We start from the raw sequence: 22,899 nt of genomic DNA, 5'->3' as shown, positions 1-22,899 counted from the left end.
AGCTAGTCAGAATGTAATATAGTTCAATAGCAGTAACACGCGTATTTTTACCTCTCCGTTTGTTCGCGTCTCTATTTTAAATAAAGTATATGGTTTAACGTATGGGTCGTATAATCGTCTCTATCGGTCACCTCCGAACACGGCCCACAACAGTGGCGACGAGAACTTAGTAATATTGGCAATCGAAAGCCAATATTTATCACCCACGTGTAAACGGAAAGCATGGCAGAATCTAACCTCAATCCGGAGCAGCATCAGCCGGGAAACGGCTTGTCAGGCGGTCCACTACCGCCAGGAGTAAACCCACAACACCCGGGAATGCAGCAAAATCATCAGCGGCATTCGGCTCCATTTTTCAACGGTCCACCATCAGCGCAGCAATCTTCAAGTACCAAGTCGTCTTCCGCCGAAGAATCCTACCAGCTCTTTCAGCAGTTAATGCAGCAGCAACAGGTACTCATGCAGCAGCAGCAACAACAGTTAATGCAGCAGCAGCAAGATTTCTTCCGGAGTGTCATCTCATCAATCAGTATTCAGGTCCCTCCAAACCCTGAAATGATTCTCGATTCACTAGCAAACAATATCAAAGAGTTTCGCTACGATCCCGATGGAAACATAACCTTCGCTGCATGGTACGGCAGATACGACAATTTGTTCGAGCAAGATGCTGCACGGCTGGACGATGAAGCGAAAGTCCGCTTGCTCATGCGAAAACTCGGATCATCTGAGCACGGAATATATGTAAGTTACATCCTACCGAAATTGCCGAAGGATTACAAATTTACTGATACAATTGAAAAACTAAAAATCCTTTTTGGCGCTGCAGAGTCCGTCATCAGTAAACGGTATCGGTGTTTGCAGGTTACCAAACAACCGACCGACGATTACGTCACATATGCTTGTCGAATCAACAAGACCTGCGTCGGAAGGAGACAGCGAAATACGAACGCGGCTACTGCCAAAAATTGAGGAACGCGATGACATTACTCTCGATCATCTTTCGGAAGATTGTCAGCGATTGTTGTGCCTGAAGCGGGACACGGCAATGATCGAGTCATCAGCATCATCGTCATCGGTAAATTTCATCAAGCGAAAACAATTTTCAAAACATCAACAGAAGTCGCCAGTGGAGACAGCCGGACCCGATAAAAACATTCCCTCAACGCCCTGCTGGTTCTGTGGAGGAATGCATTTCGTTCGAGACTGCACTCATAGGAGCCACAAATGCAAAGATTGTGGTATTGTCGGACACCGTGAGGGTTATTGTTCCACTGCCAAGCGAACATCCAAAGCTAGTCGAAACAAAAAGCACCCGGGATCGTGTGCTACAAAAAGCGTAAGTCTTGTGATTAATACCGTCGATAAAAGGCGCAGTTTTGTTACAGTGATGTTGAACGTTGTGAATGTGCGTCTGCAGTTGGACACGGGATCTGACATAAGCATCATTTCGAAACGTTTGTGGGAGAAAATAGGTAAACCACTCACAGTACCGGCAAACGAACAAGCCGCAACAGCGTCAGGCGACTGCTTGCAGTTTTTGTTTAAGTTCAGTTGTGATATTTCGTTCAATGGCAAACAACATACCGGTCAGTTTTACATTGTTGAAAAACCACTTTACCTTCTTGGCATCGATTTGATGGATGCATTCGATCTCTGGTCACTGCCCATTAGCACGTACTGCAACAACGTCACTGTTCCTTCTGTCACTTTGCAGTCACTTAAATCAGCATACCCGACTGTGTTTAGGAACGAGCTGGGGTTGTGTACGAAAACAAAAGTGAAATTGGAACTGATACCTGGTGCAACTCCAGTTTTTCGTGCCAAGCGTCCAGTGGCTTATGCGGTAAATAGCAGTGTGGATAACGAACTCGACCGACTGGAACGAGCAAAAATCATCACACCGGTAGACTTTTCGGATTGGGCAGCTCCCATCGTTGTCGTCCGAAAAACGAACGGATCTGTTCGTATTTGCGGTGACTATTCCATCGGTCTCAACAATGCCCTGCAACCGCATCAATATCCGTTGCCGCTACCGGAAGAAATGTTCAACAAATTGGCTAATTGCACAGTGTTTAGCCGAATTGATCTGTCGGATGCATTTCTGCAGGTAGAAGTGGACGAAAGCAGCCCTGAATTGTTAACCATCAACACCCATCGGGGACTTTACCGGTACAACCGTCTGACACCGGGAGTCAAAGCAGCACCGGGAGCATTCCAGCAACTTATCGATACTATGCTGACAGGCCTCCCTCATACGTGTGGTTATTTAGATGATGTCGTCGTTGGTGGTGTAAATCCTGAAAATCACTGGGCGAACCTTCAAGCAGTGTTTCAAAGGATCAGCGATTTTGGATTTACCATTCGTGTAGAAAAGTGCATATTCGCTCAGCCGCAAATTAAATATGTAGGTCATCTGCTTGACCGCAACAGTCTTCGCCCGGATCCATCAAAGGTTCAAGCCATCAACGAAATGCCACCGCCCACTGACGTTTCCGGTGTTCGCTCTTTCCTAGGAGCTATAAATTACTACGGCAAGTTTGTTCCTAGTATGCGCACCCTTCGGTATCCTCTTGATGAGCTGCTCAAGGCGGATGCAAAATTTGAGTGGACGGAAAAATGCCAAGCGGCATTTAACAAATTTAAAGAGGTGTTGAAATCCGATCTACTGTTGACACACTACAACCCTGCGCTTGATATAGTTGTGTCGGCAGATGCGTCGTCTGTTGGTGTCGATGCAACATTATCACACAAGTTTCCGGACGGTACTCTCAAGGTGGTACAACATGCCTCCAGAGCACTCACAGCAGCAGAGAAAAACTATAGTCAGCCCGATCGTGAAGGACTTGCAATAATTTTTGCAGTGACTAAATTTCACAAAATGTTGTTTGGTCGTTGCTTTCATCTTCAGACTGATCACGAGCCGCTGCTGAGGATTTTTGGTTCGAAGAAAGGAATTCCCGTTTACACATCGAACCGGTTACAACGTTGGGCTCTTACGCTATTGCTTTATGATTTCACCAGCGAGTACGTCCCGACAGCGAAATTCGGCAATGCTGACATACTTTCCCGTCTGATCAACCAACACGTCAGACCTGAGAAAGATTACGTGATTGCTTCGGTCGCTTTGGAGAATGACTTAAGGTCAGTTACACAAGATACACTAACCGTTCTCCCTCTGAGTTTTAGAATCGTACAACAGTCTACACAGTCCGATCCTATCACCAAAGCAGTTTATCGATACCTGATTAACGGTTGGCCTGAGACCGTTACTGATGCAGAGCTCAAGCGGTTTTATGCACGACGTGAGTCACTTACCACGGTACAAGGCTGCGTACTATTTGGCGATCGACTTGTTATTACTTCGCCCCATCGCAAGCGCAGTCTTCAGCAGCTTCATCGTGGCCACCCTGGAATCCAGCGAATGAAAGCGATTGCCAGGTCTTATGTTTATTGGCCAACTCTCGATAACGACATTGTTGATTATGTGAAATCCTGCCATCAATGTGCGACGGCTGCGAAAACGCCACCGAAGTCAGCGCCTTTGTCTTAGCCTAAATCAACAAAACCGTGGCTGCGTGTACATCTGGACTATGCTGGACCGATCGACGGGGAATACTACTTGGTCGTAGTGGATTCTTTTTCGAAGTGACCTGAGATTGTGCAGACTCGCAGCATCACTACAGCCGCTACAATTAAAATCATCAGAGAACTGTTCGCATGCTTGGGAATGCCAGAGACGCTAGTGAGCGACAACGGCTCACAGTTCACCAGTGCAGAATTTCAATACTACTGTACGGATAACGGTATCGAGCATCTCACAACAGCGCCGTTTCACCCACAATCGAACAGTCAAGCTGAGCGGTTTGAGGATACATTCAAACGGTCAATAAAGAAGATTAAGGAGGGGAGAGCGACAATGCGTGAACCACTCAGTACATTTTTGCTGACTTACCGGAGCACACCTTGTTTTTTTTTCTTCGGATGGAAAATCACCAGCAGAAGTCATGTTCGGTCGTCCGATCCGTACCAGTTTGGATCTACTCCGTCCTCCACCAGAATCAATCTGTGCAGTTTGAACAGCCGAGCGAGAGCCGGACTTTCAATATTGAATTCAACGCGAAATATCCGGTGTACGTAAAAGTCTTCGTTAAGAACCAATGGAACTGGGATCCAGGAACAGCATTCGAACGTGTAGGTCGAGCAATGTACAACGTTCTTCTCGATAGTAGAAGGCTTGTTCGGTCCCATGATAACCAGCTTCGATATCGCGCAGTATCAGAGAGTCTCAACGTATCGACATCGACAGATAGTACGAAACTTCCACTCAACATTCTACTTGGTGCATGGAATCTTCTGGTTCGTCGCACAACGGATCCATTAGCACACTCAACGCCAGTAGCACCTCTTACAAGCTGTTCTAATTTGAGACCATCGTCAACACCAAATACTCTGGTGAGAAGGCCTACCTTATCATCGGAGTCATCGTCACAGTTATCAGTATCGTCTTCTTCATCTTCACCATCGCCAAGTTTCAATCTGCAAATGAAGCCGATTCAGCTGTTCAGGTACCTCGCCGCTCTTCGCATGTCCGAAGAGCTCCGCAATGGTTCGACCCCTATCAGCTGTATTAGGAGGGGAGATGTTGGAGACGTGGACATCCCTACAACTCAATAGGAATTGCTGGGCTCACTGGTGGCAGCTCGCCTGTCACTCAGTTGACGCACCGAACAGCATCCGGTTAGCTAGTCAGAATGTAATATAGTTCAATAGCAGTAACACGCGTATTTTTACCACTCTGTTTCGTCCGCGTAATATTTTAATAAAGTATATGTTTTAATGCATGGGTCGTGTGAACTTTCTATCGGTCACCTCCGAACACGGCCCACAACACTACTAGCCACTTGAAAATAATCGAGTTGGTAATTACCCACTCGAAACTTTGGAACAAACCTAACATTTGAATTTTGCAACGCATGTGTCTCGGGTGCACGTTTGAAATTTTCAAGGTATGATCAAGATTTCATTTGCACAAACGCGTCACAAGTGATTTATGTGAATGTAATGCAAGCGTACGTAGAGGTAGATGGGATAAAATACACCCCTAAGAAAATATAATCATAACTTAGCTAAAGATCATCAATTGGGAGAATTTAATTAATGATATCATTTAGCCAACATGTTACTCTGAAATCACAATCGCTTTGCAAAATATTCAGGAACATGAAAAATATTCAATTTTTCAAAATCATTATAAATTGCTCTTTGAAAAATGGGCAGGCCAAAACACACATGTGCAGAGGTAAAATGCACCACAACAACGGGGCACAATACATCATAAGAAATATAGAAATAGCTGATTTTAATGCAGAAGGTAGCAAAAATTGCAGCATTCGAATTAACAGCCTATGTGTATTCTACTTCACTTCGGTTATGTCTCTGACATTACCTACCCATCTTTTTTTCGAGTGATTGTGTACTCGAAGACTAACTAAACAACTACCGAAGACTAACTAAACAATCGACCTAATAAAATATGTTTTACAGGTCGCATCGCTTGCTTGGATCGATCCATAGACCTTATACCCTTCCAAACCATCAACTCCGCGACACCTATGGAAGAGTCTGATGAATCGTCGCCCTTCCGTTAAGTAGGTGGAGCATCAACACTTCCCGTCTACCTTATCCTTTATCCTTCCCCGTGAACGATGGAGATAGAGGCGGCCGGCAATGATGGCTATCCTGTTGTTAAGGTTTTAATATGGGTCGGATTGGTATGAATTTCTACTTACTATTTCCTAAGCAACTCTTATTAGATAATCAGCAGTCAAACATGATGAAATCAGTGTGCAATCCGCCAAAATCATCGTCACAACGCAACGCAGTGCAACGCAACGATGATTTATTGAATGAACTTACATATATTCAACCATCAGTTGTTACACTGCTCTAGGACTTGGGACAAAGCCAGTGTAATGCGATACCAAGGATCTGTAGCGGCGCAAAGCCGCTGAGGATCCACCGGGCGAGGTGGCCGCCGACCCGCCGTCGGAAGCGGCGGCCCCTCGCAAGCACACATGTGATCCACTCGTTTGCCCGGATTGCTCAAACATAGGAGCTATAAATTAGTTTAAGTCCGACGGAGCGACAGTGATGTCGGACAACACGCGACGTGAAGCGATGTGGCGTAGCCACATTGGGCGTAAATGTTTTTTATTAATTGGTAAAGAAGAATAATCTAATAAATTTTGGTTCAAGTACAATATTACTACTATTGGTAAACAAACTCATATAAAGTTATTTAAATATTTAGGAAGTTGCCGTTATGCTCAAACATTTGAGCTACATGCCAGTTGCTTACAACTGCATAACTGTTCGTATTCCCGGTTTACTCGAACATAGGGATTGATTCCTTCTTTCAAATATGAGCAGTTCTTTGAATCTGTATGCCAAATAACTCTTGCACGCACACTTGTGATCACTTCGGCAGCCCGGTTTACACTGCAAATAATCTACACATATTTTCAAAGATATACACACATATAATTTTAAAGTTTCAAGCCACACTGAGAATTCAAGAACTTTCCCTTTGCCCTTTGATAGAATTACACTTATAATTTAAGTGTGCCGCGCAATGATATGATGGACTGTCATCAAATTTAAATTTTAAGTGTCAGGGTATTAAATCATAAATGTTTTGCCCATGGAATCCATGGTTTTGACAAATGCGGCAGCATTAAGTGTTATCACAATTAAATGTTAAAAGTCAGCGTATTGAATCAGAAATGTTTTGCTCATCACTATAAATAAGGTACACTTTCTTTCGAAGAGATTCGACACATAAGTTTTAAGTTTAAAATCACGCTGAAGACTCAATAACTTTCTTTTTGGTCTTTAACAAAATAGTACACTTAAAATATGTGTGCCACCCGATGGCTTGTTCGACTGTCATCACATTTAAATTTTAAGTGTCGGCATATTAAATCATAAATGTTGTGCCCATAAAAACCATGTTTTTGACAACCATTATAATTTCACTGTTCCACAATCAGTCTCAAAACAAGCGGAAATACCTAATTGTAAGTTTTATAAACATATTTGGAAGATTTTGGATGGTAAGTAAATGCTGAAAATGTTTGCTTGCATTATTTATATATAAGCTTGTATTTGCAGGAAACGAAATCGATGGTCCATGACTTTACAGAAGATGATTTTTTAACTTGGAGGAAGCGATGGTTAGGTGTTAATAATATTTGTTAATTGTAATATATGTAAAATTTGTATAACATTAACATACGCATTCTTTCTTTTTTTACAGAATGTATTCAGTTAAATTCAAATAAAAAAATATTTAAGGAATTAAAAAAAAATCTTTAAATCATTTAGATACCTATGTTCTTCCATTTAAAAATCAACATATTTTTGCATGACTTTTATAGGAAATAAGATAATATTCAAGTTGATGCAAACTTAAATTCTATATGAATTATATTTAACAACCGTTTGTCAGACACTTAACTTGAATGAACCATGCATATGAAACATAAGTGTCTGACACATGAGATCTAAGTGTCAAGACAGATGCGGCAAAATTAAGTGTTGAAAACTTGAATTCAATGTGCGGATTATTTGCAGTGTACTCAAACATAGGGGATGATTCTTTCTTTCGAACAATCTTTGAATCTGAATTAAAATCGCAATGAATGCACAATTTGACAAAGGGTTTGGTGGATTTTTAGAGCATTAATCCTTCTTTTGTATTGGAAATGTTTCGTACGTAAACGTGTGATCCGCCCGATTGCTCGATTTACTCAAACATGAGGCGATGAATCAATCAGGAAGAACACAATGTGAAATAATCGAATAATCAAAAAAGTTTGCCTTATGAGATTCGGCCTTTTAAGTTTTCGGCTTTTTGAGTTTTCGCCTTTTAAGTTTTCGGCCATTTGATTTTTCGACCTTTTTAGCATAAGGCCTTTTGAATTTTCGCCTTTTGAAATTTCGGCTCATTTTTTTCGGCCTTTTGATTTTCAGCCTTTTGATGCTAAATCGGCACATTGTTCTAAGCGACTCACCCCTTGCTGAAAGCTTATTTGCCTTATATCATGCCAAAGAAATAAATTTTATTAACATTAACATGATCAGCGAGCAAAGATAAACTATCTAACAATCAAACAAACATTTCAAAAGCAGAAGAATGTCATCGATTTGAATGTGTATTTCAATCTTGTCAATGAAGGCCTAGTTTATCTTTTTTTAAAGCCAGTAACGCCAAAAAAAAAATTTTTTTTCAAAATATTTTTATTTTTTTTTTGCAACGTTTCTCAAAGCATAATCCATGTTTACTTCAGATTTCAATGGTATAAAAAATTACCAAGAAAAATAGGGTTACTGCTCCCTAATTCATCTTAGCTACTCTATTCATCCTACCTATTTGGACACATTAGTTAGAGCAGTATTTGCTATCTCTATTCAACGCATTAGATCAAATGGTAGGGTGAATAAGGGTACGTTGTACTCGACTTTTCGCTTCGCTCAAACGCGAGCATTTTATATTTTCCAGGCAAAAATTTTAACTGTACTGCTTTTTAGGAAAGAAGCAAAGATGATGATACCTATTTAAGCGCAATCCAGTCTCTCTAAGTCGAGTTATCAACGAAATAGTGTGACATCCTGACTAATAAGATGAATAAGGGCTTATCTACCCGACGTTCCAGAAAATGCCATTCCGGGAAAATGTCATTTGGGGAAATGATATTCTGGGAAATGGTACATTCCGGGTAATGGGTTTTCGGGAAATGACAAATTCCGGGAAATGGTTCTTTGAAAAATATTCCAGGAAATGAATTCACACTTGTATTATTGCGAAAATTGGGGTAAACGGGTAAAACAAGTTCCGTGCCCTTATTCTATCATCCATCGTTTCCTCGGACTTTTTAACATAAAAATTACTACTTTTGATCAGCCGCATTCAACCTCTTTTTGCCTGGTGTAACTTCACATTTGAGTTCTGGAGCAAATTGGGATAAAACGGGCACACATGTTTCGTGCGGTTATTCTAATTGTATTCAATTGATTTCCCGGACTGTTTAACACAAAAAATACTTTCGATCAGCATTATTGAGTTCCTTTCTGAAATGATGGGTAAGGTATAACCAAATACAAATTAAATACGCCAAGGTCCCATACAAACGGGTCATCACTTTTTGACACGCCGAAAAAACTACAATACCAAATTGCTCTGTTTCATAGAGGAGATTTCATGTTAGTCCGCTTTTATTAATTTATGAGGGATGAAACGTTCACTGACTTTGATCTTCTTTTGATTTTATGAGAAAAAATTGTACTTACTGTTAAACTGTAGTATTTGTTTGCCTTGAAATTTTCCTTTTTTCCTTTCTACATGGAATTGCCTTCGACGGTTTTGTACCGCTAATATTAAGGAAATAAAACTGTTTTTCAATTCTTTTTCATACTCTAGTTCATCTCTTAACGCTAGTTCAGATATTAGTGTTTCACTAAACTCTCTAATTAAAACTTCCATTTCCATGTACAATTCATTCAACTGCGTAATTGATAAATATCGTAACTCTACAATCAGGAGAGAATGTATCAGGGTTTATATATTTATATACATACTTACTTTCCTTGTATAATGGAGAACTCAACACCTCTTTTCCTTTTTCTATTATTTCATTCTCTAGAATTCCATCGTCAGATGTACTTTCGTCCATTATATCGTCAATTTCCTTTATTACTTCCTCAGCTGTTATGATTGGACCGTTGTCAGTACAGAGACCACCCAGGATAAGAGTATGCATATCCAGGTCGCTAGCAACAGCTTCGTCCTCACAAGTAAGGTCTTGATTAACATAATAATTTGACGAAGTTTCAGCCAATTTTAATGCCGGAACATGCATTTGACGAGTATATGTTTTCGACCAATCAATAGGTAGAATATTCCCAAAGTTTCCCGTTATCGTCCACCACATTCTGCAGATGAAAGAAAAAATCGAAGTGATTAGTTACTGTCATTTATCCGTTTACAATTTATGCAGAACAGTTACGCATAGAGTGAAGCCAATCTATCTATCCAACACTCCAAAAGTCAATCTATCGAGTAGAAAGAATAACAGCACACGAATAAAAATACAAGAATATGTAGCGATGTAATAATAGCTCGTGCGATGGTATTTTTGCACTGACTTTTTTTGCCAAACTCTTATTGTCCTGTGTCCAACGATAGCTCAATTTAAAACTTTGGCAGGAAAATCGGATGGTTCGGCAGACTAAATATAGCGAACAAAAAAATTTGCTTCCGTCCGTTACAATGATCTATATATTTCTGTTTTTTAGTCATTACAGTGTTGCTAGTTTTCAAATTCGGGCATTGGGTATCCGGAACAACACGACAAATCAAAAATACCAAAAATACAAAAGAAATAAAGATATTTCACTCATTTGCATAATTCATTCACCCCCCGTTGATAATTCAGTTTCAACCGTTTCACCCGTTTCGACAGAAGGCATCAAAGCAACCTTCGCTACTCATCGTTTATACTCTCCGTTTACCGTTTTAACTGTCACCACTCGAACAATATTGTCTTCGCCGGGATGTACAGCAACAATGCGGCCTCGTTTCCATTGTTGCGTCGGTAAGTTTTCTTCCACTAACAAGACCATCGCACCAATCTTGAAATTCGAGTTAACCTTCGTGTTCCACTTTTGGCGGCCTTGCAAATGATGAAGGTATTCGCGCGACCATTTGTTCCAAAAATGTTAATTCATCAGCTGGAGATGCTGATACCTGTTGAGACGTCCTACCCGTTCATCATCATAAGACGGCATAGGTAAAGCCACACCAGAGCGCCCGATCAAGAAATGGGATGGCGTCAGAACGGAATAGTCGCTGGGGTCCTCTGACATTGGGCACAATGGTCGCGAGTTGAGAATGGCTTCCGTTTGCGCAAGAAAGGTGCTCATTTCCTCAAAGGTAAGTCGTGTCTCACCTACAACCCTCTTGAGATGGTATTTCATAGATTTCACACCCGCTTCCCAGATTCCACCAAAGTGTGGGCTTCTGGGGGGAATGAAATGCCAGCGGATGCCCTTAGTACTACAGAATTCCTTTACCTTTAGATCATGCTGCTGGTCTTCGAAAAGTTGTTTGAGCGCTGCTAGTTCATGGTTTGCACCAACAAAGGTAGTTGCATTGTCACTGTATATATCACTCGGCAGTCCACGACGGCTGGAAAAACGTTGCAGAGCTGCTATAAAATTATCCGTCGACAAACTTGAGACCAACTCGAAGTGTATAGCCTTTACTACCAAGCAAACAAACACGACAACGTATCCCTTGTATAGCTTCGTACTTCGGCCTCCGAGCTTAATCATAAACGGACCAGCGTAGTCTATTCCAACCTTAGAGAAAGGTTGCGATGGATTCACTCGAACTCCTGGAAGATTGCCCATGTATTGTACACCCGGTTTCGGACGCTGTCGAGCACACACCTGACATGCTGAAACAACCTTCTTAATCAGCTGCTTTACATGGACCGGCCAATACTTCTCACGAACGATAGCTAATAGTCCATTTTGACCAACGTGGAAGTGCTCCTGATACAAATCTCGCACAATCGTTTCTGTGATGTGATGTTTTTGTGGCAACAGCACTTGATGTTTACCATCGTACGGAATAGCTGAATATTTCAAGCGACCACCGACTCTGATTAGACCATCATCACCAACAAACAGCGCCAGATTTCGATACGATGTATGCTGGGCAGAATTTGTTTTTAATGCCTTCAGAACGTCACCTCTCTGCCCGTCTGACTTCATCGGCTGTAATCTCACCAATTTTATGTATTTTATGCACCTTATAATCGATGTACCGATGAACGTACACCCACGCTCGTTTGATCTTTTTATAATTGCTTAGTCTATTGAGCACTATCGGTTGGCTCGAACTTACTACCGTTAACACTACAGCTGATTTGATTTCAGGGATCATGGATTCATCAATCGACTCAGGTTCACACAATGTAGGTTGTGGTTCCCATAAAATGTGTGCACCACACCACCACTGTTTCCTTTGTAGCAAACCTTCAGGTAGTTCTCCTCTAGATATCACATCGGCAGGATTATCTTCGGATTGTATGTAGCCCCACTGATAGTTCTGCGTCAACTCTACAATTGCAGCAACACGGTTGGCAACAAATTGATTTAGTGCGAGAGGAGACCTTTTCAGCCAACATAAAACTTTTTGGGAATCACACCACAATTTGACAGCATGGAATGAAATATTCATCGCGGAAACCACTTTCTGTACCAGATCGGCCAACAGCCTTGCACCACAAAGTTCGAGTCGTGGAATCGTTGTCGGTTTGAGTGGAGCTACACGAGATTTGCTGGCCACCAAGTTAACGTCGATTGTACCATCCACAGCTACGCTTCGAACATATAGAACGGCTCCATAGGCGCGCTTGGAGGCGTCCGAGAAACCATGCAGCTCCAGAGTAATCGCTTGAGCTTGTGTCACACAATGAGATTTACGCATTTGATTCACAGCCAAAAGTTGCTGTCGAAATAAATTCCATTTTCTCATTAGGTCCCCTGGCAGCTCTTGATCCCAATCAAGACCAAGGCGCTAAATGTCCTGCATTACTAATTTGGCATATACAATAATCGGACCCAAGAAACCGAGCGGGTCGAAAAGCTGTCCGATTTCCGATAACACCTTGCGCTTAGTCGGCACCACTCCGCAATCCTCTGGAGCCACACGGAACATAAAGTAATCATCCTGGGGGTTCCAGATCAACCCCAACGTCTTGATACTGTTGTTTATACCAGATTCATCAAAGCTGACTTGTTTCTCTTGTAGTTCCTTAGGAATGGCTTTCAACACGTCAATGCTGTTTGAACAAAACTTATGCACTTCAAAGCCACCACGACGTAGCAGCTCTGATAATTCCGAATAGATACGAATGACTTCTTCAATCGACGAGCCACCAGTCAAGAAATCGTCGATGTAACTCTCTTCCGTAATAGCCTTTCTTCCTAGCTCAAATTCTTCACCTTCGTCAGTGGCCAGTTGAATTAATACTCTCGTCGCATGATGAGGTGAGCTAGCAATGCCATATGTGACTGTTTGCAGTTCGTACACTTTTAGCTGCCCGTTATTATCCCAGCATAGAATTTGTTGAAATTTGCAATCATCCTTATGTAGCCTTACTTGCCGGTACATTTTTGAAATGTCGGCAGTTAGCACCACCGGGTGGATGCAGAATCGGAGTATGATCGAGACGATGTCATTTTGCACCGTAGGCCCAACCAATAGCGTGTCATTGAGGGATAGACCAGTGGTGGTTTTTGCCGACGCATCGAAAACCACTCTTGTTTTTGTAGTCGAACTCGACGCCTTATACACGGCATGGTGGGGAATGTAGTAGCCACTACCATCCGTGCACTGAATAGCCTCCGACATATGACCTAAGGCTAAATACTCGGACATAAAATTGTAGTACTCATCACGTTTGACTGGGTTTTTTGCTAGTTGAATCATTAGCTTATTGAGGCGTCTTCGAGCAGCATCGTAAGAATCACCAAGTTGACATTCCATGCCATTGAATGGCAGTCGCACTACATATCGACCGGAGTCGTCACGGTAGTGTGTGGTTTTGAAATGATTCTCAACCACATTTTCAGCTGTTGTCGTAGTTTTCTCTGGGTGAACGTTTTCCAATTCCCAAAACTTCGCCATCGTTTGATTGAGCATCTCTTCATGGCGGTTAAGCTGGTATACCTGAGAATATTGCTGGGTGTTCTTGATTGGTACCGAACCTGCTACGACCCAACCTAGTTCCGTTTCTGCTAACGTAACACCGTCGACGCCGAACTTCAATCGACCCTTTTTTATTAGGTCAAAAAATACCTCATTTCCGATGATCATGTCTATTTCACCTGGCGAATGGAACTTAGGATCAGCGAACCGCAGGCCGGATGGAATCGGCCACAATTGGGCATCAATCTCAGCAACTGGAAGATTTGAGGTTACTCGTGGAACGACCAGAAAATCAAGCATGGCCGAGGTAAACGAATTGGTGCAGGACCGGAACTTTGTTGCTAATTGATACTTGACTCGTGTTTCGATGTTGTTCAAGCCGCTGATAGGAAAGTCTACCAGAACCATCCTCAATTGCAGCTTTTCTGCTAATTTCTCACTTATAATGTTACTGTCGGATCCAGAATCCAATAGAGCACGACACTTCACGACCGAATTGCCTTTTCCAGTAACCAATACTTGGGCCGTCGATAAAACGACTTGCTGTCTGGCACCACCAATGTTAGCACAAAGAGTTGTAGCACTGTTTCGCTGTTCAGGAACCTTCGGCTGCTTCTCAGATTGTAAATCGGATTCTGCTTCATGTTCTTCGTTGTTTGCGTGCTTGTCTGGACTTGCCACACCGAGAGTGTCATTGCTGTGAAGCATGCTGTGGTGCCTGCGACCGCAACCTTGCGTTTTACAACCTTGCTCCGACGGACATTTGCTGACTCGATGTTTGGCCTTCAAGCAATTGAAACACAGGACTGCCTTGGCCACAAAAGCTTTTCGTTCATGCAGGGGCATAGCTTGAAACTTGGCACAGCGATAGATCGAGTGCTCTGCTTTGCAACATGGGCATATCTCCTTTGCTACCTGTACAAACGAGTTGGAAGGTACGTGTGACTTCTGATTCATTGGTTGTCGCTTATTAGGGGCTGCCTGATGTGCCGCTGGCTGCTGCGACCGATTCGTCCGCTGCAGTACACGACCTCGCTCGCGCAAGAAATCGATGAATTCATCAAATTCAGGGAGCTCGCCACTACCCAACTTTGTTTCCCACTGCTCCTGTGTCTCTTTGTCGAGTTTTTTGTACAGCACGTTTACCAGTATGAGTTCTGCCAATCCTTCGACGGGGTATCCATGGCCGTTCAAGGCATCGGTATGTTTACCGCAAAGCTCAACTAGCATTGAAAGCGACTTGCCACGATTATCTCGAGTGATTTTCGGACAGTCCAAGATAGCGTCGATATGGGTGTCCATAATTAGACGCTTGTCTTCATAGGCATCTTCCAGGATCTTCCACGCGGTGGCATAATCGCTGTTGTTAACCACTTCTTGATCTATTTTATCTTTTGCTTAACCAGTGAGCGAGTTTCGTAGATGCAGAATTTTCATAGCATCACTTTCGTTTGTGTACTTAGCCATGATACTCTGGAATAAGCTTTTGAAGCTGTACCAGTTATCGAGAGTACCGTTAAAAGTTGGAAATCGAGCTTGGAGGTGAGGAGCTGAACTCTGCACATATAGTGGAGCTATCTGTGCCTGTGAGGAAGGCAGCGAAACCGGAACATGCTGAAGCTCTTGCACTTTTAATTGCTGCTGTACTTGGTCGATTCGCGTCTGCAGCGTCACGTACACATCGTTATGAATCGTTTCGAAGTTGGCATATTCAAGTCTCAAAGCATCGCGTTGTTCTTTAGTTACCAGAGAGACCATTTCGGAGTAAACCTTTTCAAATTCATCCGCTGTTCGGCGCAGTGTTTCTACGTGAAGCTTTAATAGATGAACGCTGATATTTTCCTCCTGCAACGTTTCACGCATTCGTAGCAACTTGTCTGTTAGCAGCTCCTGCCGGTCGACAAGAATCTCTAAATTCTGCGCCATAATGCGCTTTGAAATTAATGCCTGCTGTGCGGCCTTCTGCTGGGCAACGGTCGGGATACGATCCACTCCGCCTTCTTCCCTCCCGAGTGATCCTGTGAGCGCGTCGAGAATGTTTCTTCGTTGAACTGTGCTCGACGATCTACGGGGTGTTTCACTTTCACTCATCAATAATTTTCAGTCTCTTCTTATTTTATATAATCACATGCGACACTACGTCCAGTTTTTCGTGCCACGGGCACACTCTTGTCGAGTCACTTACACAATTGATTTTCGCCAAGATGGCGTGCGTCCAATCCTTTGTGCCACGGGCACACTCTTGTCGAGCCGCGTCGACAACTACTTTTCGCCAAGATGGCGACCGTCCAATGTTTCGTACCACGGGCATACTCTCGGTGGCGGAGCGCCACCAATGCGTAATTTGGCCTTGTGCCGATATTAGCGCACGATGCAATAAACACTTTGCGAATTGCCGGAAACCATACGAAAATCCTCCAAGATCCGGGAGAACGGACCAAAATGTCCAACGACAGCTCAATTTAAAACTTTGGCAGGAAAATCGGATGGTTCGGCAGACTAAATATAGCGAACAAAAAAATTTGCTTCCGTCCGTTACAATGATCTATATATTTCTGTTTTTTAGTCATTACAGTGTTGCTAGTTTTCAAATTCGGGCATTGGGTATCCGGAACAACACGACAAATCAAAAATACCAAAAATACAAAAGAAATAAAGATATTTCACTCATTTGCATCATTCAGTCCTGTTTCTTAATTTTGATTACATGTTAAATAAAACTTATAGTTATTTATGCTCTTCTCGTTTGTTGGCACACTTGTCATGTAGCATAACATCGACGAAAATTCTTTAAGGATTTGTTGACGGGTACGTCTAGTTTGTTGTTGGAGAACCGGATATATCCACTTCTCCTTTTTCCTGCAGCTGTAAGAGCCGTCGATCCAGGCCCAGAAAAAAGCTTCGTTGGTAAGTCCAAATGTGCTTGTTTTCGCTGCATTGGAATAGGTGATGTTCGATGTTATCCGTCTGGCCACGACAAATATTGCAGTTAGTCAGCTCTCCTGTTTACCCTATGCAAAAACTCGTTGGTTACAATTTTGCGATGCATAACAGAAAACCACCCTGATCGTTGGTGTGAGTTTGGAAGCTTGTAGTGAATATTTTTAAATATTGTCTTCCAATCACGTTGAGAATTTTCCCGCACTATTTTGGGCTCTTTAAGCTGTTTTAAAAAGTGGGTGTATATAGAGCTTGTTCCGACTGGGGAACGGTTGTTATCGTGGAGGGTTGAGCCCGCAGTAGAAATCGCTTGGTTTCTCTGGAACTCAACTGGAACCTTCTCGATGGTGGTGGAGAGCAATCGCCTTCGGAATGGAATTTAATTCTTTTGGTCTTGAAAAGGACCCTTTAGGCGATTATCTGGTCGCTGGCTGGCGGCGAAATAAAGATGAAACGCTAATAATACTGCTTTTTTCACTTATTATATTTCCTTCTGTTGCTGCTACTGATGCTCGCAGTATCGCGGTTAGAAATTAACTGGCCCTACGCTAGCTATCTGTGCTAAATTTATAGTACTGCTGAGTGGTGTATTAGTTCGCTGTTTTCTTATTATTATTGGTGGTTACGCATGTGCATGCGCTGTGACGGATGGAACATACTCCCCCGGTTGGAACTACGTTGCAATATGGTTGGCCGAGGATGATTCGTTGAAATTGTCTTCGATGGGTAACACGGACACCTTATTGATTGGGCATCGGTAAGTCGCGCCATCGCAGAACACGTCCACCACACGTACCAGTCCTTCGTCGTCAGGGTGCACAGCGGTAATTCGTCCCATCTTCCATTGTAAAAGCGGTTGATTCTTATCGTGAACGAGAACGATCATGCCTGGGCGCAGATTTGGCATAGTCCGATGATTTTTCTTACGCGGTTGTAACGAGCTAAGATAGTCTCGGCTCCAGGCACGCCAAAAATGCTCACGCATGAGCTGTAGATGTTGCCAACGGTTCAATCGGCTTACCTTTATGTCCTCAAACGATGGTTCAGCTGGTGCGATAAGTGGTTTGCCTATCAGGAAATGTGCTGGAAATATTACACGTGAATCTTCAGGATCGGATGAAATACTGAATAAAGGTCTCGAATTCAGCACAGCTTAAATTTCAGTAAGTATTGTCGCCATTTCCTCTAATGTTAGTCTAGCATTGCCGACGACACGCTTTAGATGAGTTTTAGTTGATTTTACTGCCGCTTCCCAAAGCCCACCAAACTCTGGAGCGTCTGGAGGAATATTTATTTATTTCAAGTCGTCAATCAGATGTAGACCGGTTTCTTACAATAATTATTAAACTAACTTTACACTAGTTAAAATTTTGGTTTACTTTAAACTGCTGCTTAAGTTTTGTTTTCGACATAATGAAGTCAATGCTTTCGCAATGTTTGTTGTAAATATTCATCATTTGGTTTAAAGGGCCAAACTTGGCATAATTAGTGCGATGGCGAATTGTACAAAAGATGCTGCGGTTACGTAGTTGTCGAGAAGGAGCATAAAAATTTAGTTTCGATAAAAGTTCGATTGAATCAATACGATGTGATACAATGTCGTTTACAAATGATACCATAGAAAATTCACGACGATCTTTCAAGGTTTGAATGTCAATTAGCATGCACCGTTCTTCATAAGATGGCAAATGTAGTCCAGTCCAACCTAGTTTACGAAGAGCGAACATCAAAACTGCTTTTGTACTGATTCTATCCGGTTTGCATGCGTTGCTGAAAAAGGCGACCAAACTATACTACAATATTCTAGTGTTGAACGCACATAGGTTACATATAATGTTTTTATTGTGTAGGAATCTTGGAAATTATAGCTGAAGCGTTTAATAAAACCTAGTGTGCTGTTTGCTTTGTTAATTATTGTGTTATAATGATCTACGAATGTTATTTTGGAATCTATAATAACTCCTAGATCTCTTATTCTGTCACACTTTTCTACTTGTTGATTTCCCAATAAGATTCTATTGTTCTATATATTATTCTTTCTACTCAATGTTATGGAATTACATTTTTTTACATTCAGTTTCAGAAGGCTTTTATTACACCATGTATAAAATATATTTACTTCGTTTTGAAATGTCTGAAAGTCTTCACCATTTCTTATTTCTAGAAATAGTTTCATATCATCAGCATATATAAGAACTTTTACATTTTTTAGAATGAAGGAAATGTCGTTAACAAATAAAATAAAGAATTGCGGGCCCAAATGAGACCCTTGAGGGACTCCTGATGTAACTTGAATTGGGATTGATTTTATCCCTTTAAATCTAACAGCTTGTTCACGATTTGTAAGATATGATTGTACCCATGTAAGAAGTCCTGGCTCAAACCCTATTTTTTCTAATTTAAAAAGTAGCATGGGTATGTCGATGCGATCAAATGCTTTGCTAAAATCTGTATAAAGAGCTTCAACGTGGTTTCCGTTATCCATTGCTGTTAATGTGTAGTTAATGAATTCGAGTAGATTTGTACTTGTAGAACGCCCTTTGAAAAAAACCATGTTGCACATGGGTAATTCTGTTCTTGATTTGGTGGAATAAATTTTCATTAACAATCGGATTTTTTACCATTTTTAAAAATTGGAACTAGGAAAGAGCTTTTCCATGTTTTAGGAAAACAACCTGATTCTAGAGACATGTTAAAAAGCCAAAATAAAGGAGCGGTTAGTTCTATTGACAAAGTTTTTAAAAACACCGGTGGAACGCCATCAGGTCCAGGGCTTTTAGAGCTATCCAAGTTTTTTAAGGCATCCATGATTGTATGTACTTTTATCTGTTTAATGTTAATATCTCTTGAAAGTTCTGGGAGGAATGAAAAGTATTCACGCTCTCGATCCTTCTCTGAAAATGTAGTGTAAACTTCCTGGAAGAATGTTGCAAACCGAACTGTAACGACGACTTGAATGCAATAAAGTGCCATTGAATCTCTCGTTGTGCACAAAATTGATGTACTTGGTCAAGCATTTGTTGATTTTAAAATAGGCGATACAATTGATGCATCTCGTGGTTGGCTCCCTTGAAATTAGTAGCATTGTCAGAAAAAGTTGTTGAATTAAGCCTCTGCGACTGATAAATCTCTTTAATGACGCCTGAAATGCCTCAGTGGTCAGGTCAGATACTGCTTCAAGGTGTACAGACTTCTTGGTCATACATACGTATACAGCTACATATGCCTTCACGAGCTTTGGACGGTATGTTCCTTGCTTTACCCAGAACGGACCAGCGTAATCCACACCTGTCACAGCGAAAGGCGGAAACGGTACGATTCGCGGCTGAGGAAGATTTCCCATGAGCTGAACGGACGCTTCTGGTCTTGTATGGTAACACTTCATACATTTACGGGTTATCTGACGCACGATGGAACGAGCCTTCAGTGGCCAGTATCGTTGTCGAATGGCATTAATAAGTGCTGCTTGTCCAGGATGGAGAAGCTCGTTGTGCATTGTATTGATGAAAATCATTGTGATTGGGTCCCTGTCTGGTAGAATGATAGGATGTTTCGATGCAAACAGTAGTTTTGAATGGACCAATCGGCCCCCGACGCGGAGCAGACCGTCATCGTGTAATTCAATGGTCAAATGGCGTGACAGTATGCGTGCTGATGGTTGATGTTTCCGACAGTTGATAGAAAACCGTAAAACGTACGCCATGATACGCTGAATCTTGCGGAAATTATTGTACTTAGAAAATAATGGAAAAGGTTCAATTTTCATTGCTGGCAGTGCAACTAACATCTTCATCTCTGGGAGCAGTTGTTCCGGGACTTCTTCGGGATCCTCCACTTCATAGTTAACCACATTGAGGGAAGCTGGGCCGTTCCACCATAATTTGTTGCGACTTAGTTCCTCGGGAAGCTGCCCTCTCGATACTACATCGGCGGGATTACACGCTGATCGAATATAACACCATGTTCGTTCGCACTATTAGTTTTGGCCCCACTGCGTGAGATGTTTCGTTCTCACGCGAGGATCGGTGCTACCGGGCACCAGTTATACCGGTTTTCCTAGCCCTTCTGGCAACCGGGCGATGATATGAAGTGGTGAGCCAACATTAACTCACACTGTGAGAATGACACAGAAAATTCAGTCTACAATAAACCAGCAACGAAAGTGGATCATCTTTTTTCGATCCCGAAAACTAAGTGTAATTTTATATTAAGTGCATGCAAAGTGCAAGTCGTATGTGCAGCAATAAAAAGTGTTCGGATCAGTGCAAAGTTATATACCGTGGTTAGTTAGCCCGAGAAAATCCCAGGCAAAGTTGTTCGCTACTGCTGGTTGTTCGGTGCATCTGGTGATTGCAGTCACCGGTAGTTTTTGCTCCTTTTCCTCGCCTTCATTGCGAGCTGCCGTTCGTTAGTGGAAGACTTTGCTGACCTGTTGCTGCCTGACGGTGCGGTGATTTGCGCTACCTGCAACAGGTGATCGAGTTGCAGCCAGTAGGGTGCGTGAACCTATTGTTACCTTCGTCCCTTCGGAGAAGTTTTGGTCATATCGCAAAAGGGAAAGCACAACGTAGGGGTAAGCGACATCATAATTTTTGGTGCCGTGACCAGGATTTCTGTCCGGACCGCGTGCAGTGCCTTCCATTGAGCATCGCAATTTTGGAAGCCAACACGAAAGGAGGTTCTACGAAGGAAGTTTCGGATTCTTCGCTTGCTGCATAATAATACTACAAGGCTCGATTTATCGGGCGTAAGGTAATTAACTGTCCAAATTGTTTTGCGGGTATCGCAGGTGCCTTCTAGATTTTCTTCGCATTTCTTTGCATACTTCGACGGTTCCATTTGTTCCTGGTCGACAATTGCTGCTATTCGACAAGGCTTGGTGGCATTGTCGCTGGCTTCAAAGCGACATTTTGCCATCGGACAATTGGACCATTGTACTTCGTGGCGTCCCTAGCTGCGTTGATCGTTGTATGCTGTTAGCTGGTTCCTGCTGTGGCATTCCGGATCGTGGCAAATCCTGCTGCGACGATTTTACCACTAAATTGTTAGCTGTGGAAATCCGTGCCTAGTTTTTTTGCTGGTTTTTGGAGCTGTGTCCGTGGCATTTGCTGCTTGCTTTACAGCGTCCCTAGCTGTTGCAACACGTGTCGTGGATTTTGCTGGTTGCTGCTGTTGCTGTGGCGTCCCTAGCTTTGGCAACCCCTGCTGTGGTGCTACTACCGTGCACTTTTACCAACTGTTCCTGCCATACGCGCATTGAACTGCCTTCTTTGGAGGTTTTCGGCGATTTCTGCTGGCGTGGTCTGGCAATTCCGGAAGATTTTATTGTAATCCAGTACGGTCGGTACTGCAACGAGTTCCTGTTGGCTGTATACACTGCCCATAACAGCATAAGAGTCCCATGTTGAAAAACAGCAAGCCGAGAAAAACGCTGTTCAAGATTGTCCCATCCATTGAGCCAAATGGATGGGACAACCATGTTTTGGTATTTTTTTTTGATATTTTCTGAACAAACCCGGTAATCTTATTTGTGCAGTGTGATTCAGTGGTGATACAGAATACAATCCAACGGATAACTCATTTTCGACAAAAATCCACATGGGACTCTTATGCGTTTATGGGCAGTACAATACAAGGCACTTTTTGCCTTGGAACAGGTGAGCACCTTTCCAAGTTTCTTTACCACGTTTTGTGGGTCTACTTTTGGTCCTCTGGTCTGCAGGTCGTTCATCAGACATCGACGCGCTCCTGATCCATTGTCCCGCTTTACAAAATGGCGGAAGGGCAGTCACGAGGTCAGCTGCTTGCACGACGGGACACACTGCTTGCTGCTCTGGGTCGGGCAGAGGCGTTTGCTGCCGGTTACGACGCTCAACGGGACCATACGCAGATGACATTGAGGCTCGAGTACCTGAATGGAGTATGGAACAACCTGGAGACAGTACAGGCGCAGCTTGAGGACAACGAGACGACCGAGGAAGGTAGGGCAGAGCACGCTGCCACTCGTGCATCCTTTGAACCTCGGCTATTTGAAATAAAAGCCAGTTTCATTTCAAAATTGCCTCCTATTCCTAACAATCAAAGCCCTGTTCCCCCACACGTGTCCTCTACTCTCTCTGGTATCAAGTTACCGACGATTTCTTTGCCCGAATTTAATGGAGATTACATGCAAAGGCTTGCAT

General features: G+C 42.6%; 2 protein-coding genes across 2 annotated transcripts; one reads left to right on the top strand and one right to left on the bottom strand.

Moving 5' to 3' along the window:
• The first annotated feature begins 222 nt into the window (after window positions 1-222).
• On the top strand, window positions 223-3,425 carry LOC131680212 (uncharacterized protein K02A2.6-like). The gene is made up of 4 exons (XM_058960932.1): window positions 223-741; window positions 827-3,141; window positions 3,187-3,302; window positions 3,382-3,425. The coding sequence occupies exons 1-4, from the start codon at window positions 223-225 to the stop codon at window positions 3,423-3,425; spliced, it is 2,994 nt and encodes a 997-aa protein (XP_058816915.1).
• A 9,218-nt stretch (window positions 3,426-12,643) lies between these two features.
• On the bottom strand, window positions 12,644-15,079 carry LOC131680211 (uncharacterized). Its single transcript, XM_058960931.1, has one exon. It carries the CDS (start codon window positions 15,077-15,079, stop codon window positions 12,644-12,646), a length of 2,436 nt encoding a protein of 811 aa, XP_058816914.1.
• Between the last annotated feature and the right edge of the window lie 7,820 nt (window positions 15,080-22,899).

This window comes from Topomyia yanbarensis, chromosome 2, assembly GCF_030247195.1.
Source record: "Topomyia yanbarensis strain Yona2022 chromosome 2, ASM3024719v1, whole genome shotgun sequence".
NCBI lineage: Eukaryota > Metazoa > Arthropoda > Insecta > Diptera > Culicidae > Topomyia > Topomyia yanbarensis.
This window is presented reverse-complemented; position numbering and strand designations above follow the sequence as displayed.

What these genes read in the sequence shown, in the direction of transcription:
- LOC131680212 (XM_058960932.1), top strand. Translation starts at nt 223, where the DNA reads ATGGCAGAATCTAACCTCAATCCGGAGCAGCATCAGCCGGGAAACGGC. An exon ending in GCTTTGGAGAATGACTTAAG is followed by an intron (nt 3,142 to 3,186) that starts GTCAGTTACACA and finishes TCTGAGTTTTAG; the next exon opens with AATCGTACAACAGTCTACAC. An exon ending in CAAGCGGTTTTATGCACGAC is followed by an intron (nt 3,303 to 3,381) that starts GTGAGTCACTTA and finishes TCGCAAGCGCAG; the next exon opens with TCTTCAGCAGCTTCATCGTG.
- LOC131680211 (XM_058960931.1), bottom strand. Translation starts at nt 15,079, where the DNA reads ATGGACACCCATATCGACGCTATCTTGGACTGTCCGAAAATCACTCGA.